The 11180-nt window shown below is 38.5% G+C and overlaps 1 protein-coding gene across 2 annotated transcripts in view; it reads left to right on the top strand.

The window, feature by feature from the left end:
• LOC145998997 (uncharacterized) overlaps window positions 1–7692 on the top strand; it is a 53017-nt gene extending 45325 nt beyond the window's left edge. For both annotated transcript variants that reach the window (XM_083135850.1, XM_083135851.1), the window contains exon 9: window positions 1361–7692. In XM_083135850.1, the coding sequence (XP_082991976.1) occupies window positions 1361–3749 (2389 nt within the window). In that variant the 3' untranslated portion in view covers window positions 3750–7692. The remainder of the gene's footprint in view (window positions 1–1360) is intronic.
• The last annotated feature ends 3488 nt before the right edge of the window (window positions 7693–11180 follow it).

The following is an 11180-nucleotide window of genomic DNA, read 5'->3' on the forward strand; positions in this document are numbered from 1 at the left end:
ACCATGCAATCTTTGAGGCCAATACCCTTCAAAGGGTATGAGGAAAGGTCCTATCTAAAACCCTTACCTTAAAGTTTAAAAAGAAGTCTTTGCTTTATTTTGATTTGAAAAGAGGGTGTGAGGACCTTCTTGAGAAAGGTTAAAAGTGCAAGGTTGTAAAAGGACTGCACAGGACGTACACAATACGCTAAAAAGGTAAGGATAGACTGAGACTTTCCTGACAAACCGTGTAAGAGGTCCGCTCTACTCAGAGAGCCAAGAACGCTGTTAAAACACTGACATCATCTCCCAACAAAGATGATAAACAGTTGGGAAGATTAATACTTTTTCATCTGGGTAAAACTTTATTATTGTACATAATTTTATTCTCTGTTGGTGTGGAATTTGGATGGAATGGGGAGGGGGAGGGGCTAGGAGGTTAGCCAACGAAGAGGCGTTCTTTGCCCTGTCCACTATCATGTGGTTACTGCATAAGATCAGAGGCATAGGGATCATCTGTATGACCACTACAATGTAGAGAAATGGGGGAGGTTTGCTCAGGTGTGAATTTCTGTAGTTGTACAAAATTACAACAACACAGAGACAATCTTGAGGAACCTCTACACCTGAGCAACACCTTCCCCTCCCCTGCATTGAAGTTGTCACACAACATTTCATAGATAGTAAACGTTTTGGAAAAGTCTCTTTCAAGTTAACTTCATGCAGAGATAGGCTAATCGCGACTTTACTTACAGTATAAAGTGGAATCCAAAACCTTCAATGCGCCTCCACCAGGGGAAACGAACCTAGAAAACCTAGAACTCCTTGATTACAATTCGACACTATTGGGAAAGCTCTTTCAATGTATAACATCATGCGTATATGCAACAATCTAATTAGCCATGGAGTGAATTTTCATTAAAGTGAAGTGTCCTGTTGATCCTCCAGTTACTTTAGGAAATATTCTTGATTGTTCAAAATAATTTTGTGAAATTACTTGTCTTACATACACAATAACGTCACGAGGAAAATATTAGTGGAGAGAGAGTGTAGAATGTTTCTGGGAAGTTGATCAAATTAAAAATGAATATTCCTATTTTTTGTCTTTTGTGGAGAAGGCAGACTAACTGGCTATGGAGGTCCACATCACTGCTTGTAAACAGTATTTTTGATGATTTTTTTGACTAAAGACTCTTCCTATTTCTTCCTCCAAATAAGCTATGGAACCTTGCTCTACTCCACCATACCTGATCGGTTTGTTCATTGTAACATTAATAAATTGGCTGTTTCTATATTTTTTGTTGTGATCAGCCGTTCTTGTAGATTGATTTTCGAGATATTCTAGAAGAGAGTCTAATTCGATGATTTATGTATTTTGCAGATGTATCGAGAACGGATGTACAGCAGCTTTCACAACCAAACAGTGTCTTCAGTTCCATTACAAGAAGGTGCATGGGTTCGCCGAAGACAGCATGCCATCTATTGAACGATGCGTTGCTTACACCTTCGACGCCTATTCAGGTGGGATTGTGGAGGATCCAGGGCGAGGTAAGGTTCCACGGTTTACAAAAGGTGGCAACCGGCGAGACTCCACTGAGAACACGAGCTCCTTGTCGTTGGATGACAGCAGCAGCGCCTCTAGCTTGAAAGCGGACATCTCTGGAACAAGCACTGAAGGTAGAAGCAAAACAGATTCTTTGCCTCCTTTTGTTGAGCAGGAGAAACATCTTGATCGTCAGGAGCAGGAGTTGGTGCCATCTCCCGCCCCACTCGTTACGCAACCTCTGATTAGTCAACCACCCCCGACCAACATGTTGGACAATTACATCACCAGCTACGCCACAAAGGTTGTGAGTAAAGGCAGCAAGAAGTGGATGGGAGATGTCACGTCGGCTGCTCCGAAGTCATCCGAGGACAAGCTATCTCCAGAAAGTCTCGTTGACCTCAAATCCAAAGATGTGTACGATTTTGACGACAAGGAAGATGACACGCCGGATTTGGATGCAAGATTCGACCAAGCTACGAAAGTTTTCAGGAGACCCGCTGCCGAATCTAACGCTAGTCTTCTTGTCGAAGCTGCTTTGGATGCAGCTGAACGTGACATGACTGGAAAGATGTCTGCAACATCGGTGATAACAGAAATGAAAACGGAATCTCTCTATGCAGAATCTAAGTATCTTTCTCGGTTACCTCTGACAAACGGTCACCACGAGGATATTCCCGGAGCACACGAACTTCCTGGGAGCGAACACGATCCTTCAGAAACACCTGTTAACCAAAACCACGCAGACAGTTACGGACTCCCGTCTGGTCATGGAGAGAGTTCGGGTGTTTTGCATCAAGACATGGGCGACAACTTGTCAAGCGACGACGGTGACGTCAGTCCTATAGCTCCCGACAGCGTTCGGCACCACGATTTGGGATCAGTTGGTGGCGACGTGGCACAAAATCTTAGCATCGGACTGAAGGAGTCTGGAGACAAAGGTAATATTCCTTCGGATCAAGAGGACATGCACCACCAGCTGCAGATTACCACGTCCGAAGGCATAGACGAAGGCTTGGACATGACCTACAAGCAGTACGAACAGAGACATCTGAGCAGCGGGAACCTGCAAAGTGCCGAGGCTGCCGAAATGATGCACAGCCCGCTGACACACTCCGACATGGACATGGGAATGTCTCGGCAAGGGATGGAGCTCGTCGCCGGGCACCCGGGCGTAGACGATCTGTCTCCTCGACAAGCCGGACAGGCCATGGATCATCTGAGTCAACTGCCCGAGCTTCAGGAGGACCTCCGATCGGAGTTCAGGGTTCTCCAAGGACCGCTTCGAAGCCCGGACACAGGACGGTCGGGTTTCGTTCCTCCCCTGACGACGGAATCCCTCGTGTCGCACATGAACTCCGCCGAATCCATTCGGCTATCGCTGATGAGTCCTCAGGAGCAGGGGCTGGACATGTCGCGGAGCAGCGGCTACGGATTCTCCAGGCCCGAGCTCGCTTCCCATCCGCAGGCTCGCTACCAGGAGCTGCACCGTGGGATGTTGTACGACATGGAGAGGCCTCCGAGCCAGAGCGTGGATCTCAGCATGGGCGGCAGGAACCTGGTCTATTCTCCTCCGGCGGACATTTCGCGGACGCCTCCGGGCTACAGCCACACGGAAGTCCTCCGCGTGGCCGAACTGCAGCGCCACGTGGCAGCCTCGCAAAGCCTCGACCTCACCCCCGCCAGGCACAGCATGGATCTCAGCTTGCCGAGGACGATGCACGACTCGAACCTAGAACTCGGCCGCGCGATGTCGCCGATGAGCCCACCTCACGGACAGATCCATTCCATTCCAAGCCGAGTCGTGTCTCCGCATTCCCAACTCATGAGCCCCGCTCCGCAACCGCTGCTGACGTCGCGCGTAGTGACCTCCCACCACCACCAGCTGCCGTCGAGGGTGATGACTCCGAATCCCCAGTCGCGCGTCATGTCGCCGCACCCTTCGCAAATGGGGCTGACGTCTTCGCGCGTGATGTCGCCCATCTCTCCGGCCCCAAACATGGACCCAATGTCTCGCATCATGCCTCCAAATACCCCTAATCACGTTTCGGACATGAGCCGCATTATATCTCCTGTAAGTAACCAAAACCTCGACCCCAGCCGCGTTATGTCGCCACCAGGTTACCAGAACTACCCCGTATCCCCTTCACCTTACCACCCTCCTCGAACGTCCCATATCGCGTCGACGTCACCATCCACCTATCATCATTACTCAGGATACTACTAAATATTTAGAAACATAGAATATTCAAATGTTCAAATGAATCGTTTTTATCATGTTAATGAACGTACCAAAACTGTAACTTTCTAGTACAAAAGCAGCTAACAACGTTACAGTAAAGTTACCCAGTGTTTGATAACAGACCGAAAAAATTCCAAAGGAAATGAACTGGCTAGAATTAGATCTGATATTGTGTAGTTACAATTGTACGTATGCTAAAAGAAGCAATTGTGATAATTTGTGTTGAGTATCGATGAGGTCTAAAAATGTTGCCAAGTCAACTTCAATCATTTTGCATATTTGTTTTGTATTTTATCACCAGCAGAACGGAGTATATCTCGCACACTGTGTATGGTTCTTAGCTGAAACTCTTGGGAGTTTAATATCGAATTAAGTTATTAAAGAGATGCATCTTTACGTGTTCGAATCATTTAACTTCATGAGAAGGTTACAATTCCGTTAAACACATTACATAATAACGATCATTGCCACTTGAAAGCATATGTGGTGACTCAATGTCATTTGATAATTAAATAATACGTGAGACTGTTGTTCTGTATTCTACAATTTGCACGAAAAGAAAAACAAATAATGTAACCGTTTAAGAGCTTTAGTGCGCATTAATTTGTCAGCGAAAGTGAAAGAAATCTACCGATACTTTCAATGAACTGCAAATTATCAATTGGCGAACTCAATTGTTGTTGATCAAAACAATGAGTTCACCTTAGATAAAAGTATTAACGTTGAAACGTATTTGTCTTTTATATGTAGAGATATAAAACAGGGGTTACGAGAAAAACTTCCATCAGTTGAGACATAAATCAATACAGATCGGCAATCTCAGAATTCGGACTAACGTCCCATTTCTTACCCAAAATACACAATTAATTGTGGCGATGGAATTAATTGCATACTTACAGCATCGGTAGGGGAAAGGAATGTATGCAACCCGCACATTTGTTATGTAAATTGGGCTGCCTGACTCTAAGGGGTTCGTGTCCGATTTAGATTCATGTTCGTTTTCTTGGAATTCGCTACAAACAGGTTTAATAATTCCAACATTATTATAATTTAGATTGTTATGTTTAAATTTAAGTGCAATCAAAGGAATATGAAGTACGAGATCCTTGTTCCTATGCGTCCACGCGCCAGGAACTCATGGTCATTTTTTAAATGTAATTTCAGTATGGCTCGAAAAGCAGGACCTGATAATTATTCGGTTCCTGTGTTTACTAGACAAAACAGCATTCTTCACAAATTTAAGTTTGTTCGAAATTACAAGTTGTGTAGCTCACATCGTCACACAAGCTACGTGGTGATGAATTCGCGGTAGTTTCTTTAAATGAGCACAAAATCAAAGACTTCCAAGGGTTTTATCTAACGAACAATTAAATAAATTTATACCGTATTGCATTTAAGTATGCATCTTGCTAGTCAACGACTCATTTATTTAGCTGACCACTTTAAAACTATAAAATGAGAAAAAAGTTAACGTGATTTTATTGAGTATATATATAAGCGACGGAAATGTGTGTTATTAAGGTTCATAATTTCATACATAATATGATATAATAAGCCTTATGTATGAAACCAAAGAATGGACTGGTATATACAACAGTCCTACCTTTGAAAATAAGTCACGTAAGGCCACATCAAAACTCAGTAGGATGTCGAGTCATGTCAAATACCGCTGAAGTCATCTGCAAAAGTTTTATATAGCATATATATATTGTAAGTGATCTAAAAGACAAAAGTAATTGTTGAGGTGCATTAGTTACATAGAATGTGCTAATAGATAGATTTTTCTCGACGGGATATTTCTTAGAAACCGTAATTATGCATTTTAGTGTTATGTATGTTTGTAATTTAATATGCTGTTGTTGAATAGCGTGTATGAAGAAATTTTCATTCAATATTTCCCGCTGTTACCAAAGTGCAAAAAGAGGAACGCATTTTATTAAATCACATCACCCGTGTAAGTCTGTATTTAAACAGCCCGTGACGTTACTGTACCGTGAAACTAAAAATGTATGCTTCCAAAGTATTATGTGTTCATATACTGTTTTTAGATGTACTATTATAACATATATGTTAGTTTATTAGCGAGGAATCCTCATTAAATGCCAAAGATTTGCAATGTTATTTGCTGCCGGAAGATGACTGCTTGTTAGTGCTGTAAAACAAAATATTTTTTTTTATTATTATTATATTTTCTTTGTCGTTGCGATTTGGTTAAAGCAAAATGTTGACAAGTTCTGTTTTAACCGCTAAAGTGCAACACTGTCTTTGACCAATCATAAACATTGCTGTTTTTTTATGCTTGCGATATATGGCTGTGATCATCTAGGAACAATTTAGTTGGTGTGAATTTCTCATAAATGTATTCCATATAGTTCGGTTGCGTATTGTTAACGGGTTTTATTGTTCATATCATTTTCTGTTTCAAATTAGAATCTATTAACATGTAGGTAGCTACATAAATTATTGTGCAGGTCAGCACGATAAGTTTTTATTCTATTATGACCTGTTCTATATTAGTAGCAAGTAGAGTGAATGTTAAAACCGCCTTGAACTAAATTCCTATGTAAAGAGAGCACCCAAATACCACCTTTCACAGGTTTCATCTGATACTTGCCTTTGAAGTTTCCTCTTTTGAAACACGGTCAACAGAGGTTGAAGGAGGTTTTGTCAATAGGTCATACTTGAAAAATTGGCTGATGAGAAAGTAGCGCTCTTTGAAAAGTTCATGTTTGCGATGTCTGTGACATGAACCGAGCAAATAAAGTACATCAATCTTATGTAAACTTATACCGAAACAGCTTTTTTGGGAGACAAGTGTTGAAAACAACTTTTAATTCGGTGATTGGCGTGTCGTGTACCATCTTTCTAGACGAAGTTGCTGTTGTTCTCTCTGGAACCTTCCCTATTGTCTTCAGGATGGTGGATGATCGTGGACATTTTTAGAGCGTTGGCCGGAATGAAACCCGGGACCTCTCACATCAAAAGGGAGAACGCGGAGCCGAATCTACCATATTTTTATCCTCAATTTACTTGTTGAAATCGCCACTGTGGCTGTAGTGGTGCTAACTCAAAATAAAGCTCACTAGATTTAGGGATTATTGAGATTGATAGTTTATGGCACTGTATCACTGTTAATATATTTGAAACAGCAAAAAAAGTTAAAATAGCGTATATTTCTTGCATTCAACGACAATGAACAAATTTTGAATTTCAGCTTGTTTAGCTTGTAGGCAAACAAGAACTTGAAGGATATATTCAGAGGGTCTTCAATAGCTCGAAATAAAGCGAATATGCTTGAAATGCGTAAATGTCTTTACGAAAAAGCAACTAAATTGATATCTCAAATAGGATTACAAAATAACGATTGTTATTCATCAATTATTCAGAGGTAAAAAGGTTATGAATTTATAATAGCAGAGTAAAATAAGTTCTAGGAAAGGATCATCGCATTCAACGTCTAAGCAAACATTTCTTTACATTCTCTGAAACTGTATTCTAGTTTCTTATGTAGAACTGTTGTACGTAAAATGAGGACGATAACCGCTTGACATGCTTAATAGCGCAGTAAAGAATATCTAACGGGTGACATTTTATGGCTGGTTGCTCCTTCTTGTTGACGAGAGGATAGAATTGTGCCATCACATGAATTATGAGTTTCGATTTTCTGAGCTCAAAGAAATAGGGTTAGTGTGTCACAATGAATTGTTATAAAATTCATGCGGTTTATGTAGAGCCTGAAAACTAAAGCATTGGCGTCGTATTACACAAATAGGTATTATGTAAGAAGAGAGCATCCTAGAAAATCAAGTTGGTCCATTTAGAAAGAAACACCTTCAGTCCTGAGAAATTTATAATTCCCTGCAGCCACTTGCTTCTCGCTCTGACTGATTCCCACTGTGAACCATAAGTTAACTCACCATGTCAACGCGTTAATACTTGTCCTTCAGGGAGGCTTGAGCTACCTGTCCTAGGAAAGATTTTACCTTTTTCTTTTTCAGTGAGAGGAGGCAGTACACAAAAATTATATTTCTCACACACGAACTTGTATTTGTTCTTAAAAAGCATTTTCAGTAACGTAAATGAATAAACTATTTTAGTAATGAGTTGTCATTTATAACAATGTACTATGGTTGAGTTTCCCTTATTTCTTGATAGCTTTAAAAAAGGCAGTTATTTCCTCTAATGGAATATACCAGTGCCATGAATTTTTTTGCGTTCCATATTCTACTAGCTGTCCAAACTCTTCTATTAAATTGAGTTCTTTTTTATTTTGAACAAAATGATTGACTATGTTTTATGATTGGTCAAATCTAGTTGTAGTTCATCTTCCGTATTGCTGTTTGACTTATTTTATAAAATTATACATATATACATATAGATATATTTACATATAATTTATATAAGTTATGTCTTTCATATATATTCACGAGGTCTTCGATATTTATATGTATTATATAAATAAAAACGCTTGCGTGCCAAATATTTGCTTCTTATGCAACTTTTTTGTACATGAAATATTTATATAATATTTGCATTAGAAATGTAATATCTTCCTCTTGGCATGCACCCTGTGAAACATGCCCATGCATGGCTAAGATTTGAATACAAGAATGCAAGTGTTTCATATAATTGCTTGGGAGGCAACAATGTCTCGTTAGAGTGTATGGTTGCAAGTGCAGTGCGTATCTCTGGTTCTATGTATTACAAGAGTATTGCAAAATGCTGTTCATGTTGTGCTGTTCTGTGAAAATGAGGAAAGTGTATGAGGTTATACAATGTTTAGAGCGTGATTGGTTGACCATATGTAAGAAAGAAACAAAATAAGTGAATGAGGTTGCTTGTTGCATGTGTTTTTGTTAGAATGTGACAAGAGAGGTGATCGAGCAGATATTTTTATTGGTAAAATGACTATTGAGAAGGTAAAAAGAGTTGTTGGTGTTTCAAACATTATGATTGTACCAGTTGAAATGAAGAAATGGCATGTTAACAGTTATTGGAAGGAAACCTTTCGAAGATCCTAATATTTCTTCTGATGTTTTCACACTTTTCCCCTTACAGTTCTTGTTGATTCATTGACTTTTGTTTTTATATAATATATAACGTACTGTGACCATGTAAAATTATGTGGAAAGGAATTTTACCAGCTATCTTTATAATGAATCCAAAGATCATAAAAGAGAGCTTGCTGCAGAGTATTGAGATGGATATATGCGGAAGGAACAGAGACCTTTGCTGAATCAGCTGCAAAATAGGTCCTATGAATAGGAATATAATGAATAGAGCCACACAAGTTAAGATACTTGATATAACGAAACATCTCATAAACCAATGTTTTCAAACAAAATAAAAATACTCGCAAACCTCTGCTCAGTTTTAATAAGTACTGGAAACTGAAATAAGTTTCTCTCTTATGAACTTTGTCATATTCCAGGTAAGACACCTCCATTGGCGAACGAAGTAACACAACCATATTAATTTTTATATTTTTTCTACAACAAAAACTTTTCATTGTAGTCAGAGGAAATTTTAACACCTTTGAAGGGTTGCATGCATGATGGTGCGAGAGTTTATGAGTGCATTTACAAAAAAATTTTGAGCGGTTTTGAAAGAGTGTAATGGAAACAACTGCTGTAAGATAAGAAGAAACACGAGGAATGAACTGCTCTTCAATTTTTGTATTTAATTCTGCAAGGAAACATATATGCAACTATTACTTCGAAATTATTCACACTGTATTTTCGAGTTTAAATTGTATTCATGCCGTAAATTTAATCTGGACTCAATAATTTCTCACAATCATCATTTTAAACAATTATTATTGGTGCATTCACAGTTAAACTCAAAATATTTTCCATTGTAAAACTTATGACGAAATTCGTAATGTGTACATAATGATAAATGTAGTTAGACCAAGTTAATCCTATTTTTACTCTTTTGCAAAGTTGCTTCATTTAGTTAGAAATTCATTTCTGATTTCCTTAACAAAACGCACAAATTAGAAATGGAAATATAACTTCCTTGAATATTTTCCCAAGGTTTAAAATATGTTTATGAAAACATGGTTGCTAATTCTAAAAGTACTCCAATAACATATGGAAATATATTTCTAATCATAAATGCAATTTGAGTGCTTTTAAATAAATTAAATGCAAATGAAGTAGTTTTAAGCATGACATTGAACATTGAGCTTTTATAATCGAGCTTTAAGTTGGTTGATATTTGTTTCGCGACCTTTATTAGCTGAAATTTTGTTTATAGTTGTATAGAAAAATGAAAAATGTATATTCATCATGCAAATTGTCATTCTTGTATAGGGCCATGTTGTTGAATGTACAAATCATATTGAGTTTTCTGTACAAAAGCTGGTCTTGGATATATTGCATGTACAATATGAAAGAAGGAGTGTAAGGTTACTGAGTGTAATAGAAATATAAGGGAAAGCGTACTGTTCATTCGTGTTTCGAATTTTGATAGCTATTTGTGTGCTTAAAGGGTACGGCGTGTTTAAGAAATAATTTCGAAGGCAAAGGAAGATTTGGTCAGGAGTGTAACGAGTGTATGTTAATTTTTAATATGTAAATGTTAGAATTAATCTAGAAAGAAAAAGCGATATTGTAGTAGGAGCAAATTCCAAATATCTAGTTGGACACTACTTGGGGGAGGGTGAAAAATATTTTTTTCCTGTTTGTTACAAGAACAACCCTTGAGTACAAAATATTGAGACAAAATTTCACTAGAATAGTTATGAGTTTTACGCAAGTAGATTGTTAGTTGGTTAAAGTTCGTCTCAAAGACCAAACAAAAGAGAATCAAGTGCGATGGAAAGGAATATTGGAGGCAGATTTGCCCAAATTTTGGTTCACTGAGTTTATTTCAGTATTGAAGACGGTATAAATGTTAATCCATGCTGCACATTGCTTGAGAAAACTTATATTTACAGTTTATTAATAATATCAATGAAAGTTATTTCTGTCCTATTGGATTACAAAAATATTAAAAACGCAACTTTCGCAACTTCAGGAAAATATTTTACCTTCCTCAAAGAATTTTGAATTTTTGTTTTAAATCCACTTCATGCACAGAAAGGTTAATCGGGATTGGATATACAGTTTAAAGTGGGATCCGAACCACTATGTGCCCCCACCGGGTATCGAACTAGGGACCCCTTGATTACAAGGTGACGTCGCCATCGCAAAGGCATCAAAGAGGAATATTACAAACTGTAGATGAGCGAAAAATTCCCTATTAAAATAAAACGTTCCTATGAGGCGAATCAAAGTAGATATAAATTAATAACAAATAAATGTTTGCAAATAATGCACACAAGAATTGTTGCGCAATCACATTGTTACATTTGTATTAACCTCACAGGTTGAATTTCTATTTATAATCTTCCTGTAGTATTATGTGTAACTA

The sequence above is a fragment of the Lepisma saccharinum genome, chromosome 14 (genome assembly GCF_977018435.1).
Source record: "Lepisma saccharinum chromosome 14, izLepSacc3.1, whole genome shotgun sequence".
Lineage (NCBI taxonomy): Eukaryota > Metazoa > Arthropoda > Insecta > Zygentoma > Lepismatidae > Lepisma > Lepisma saccharinum.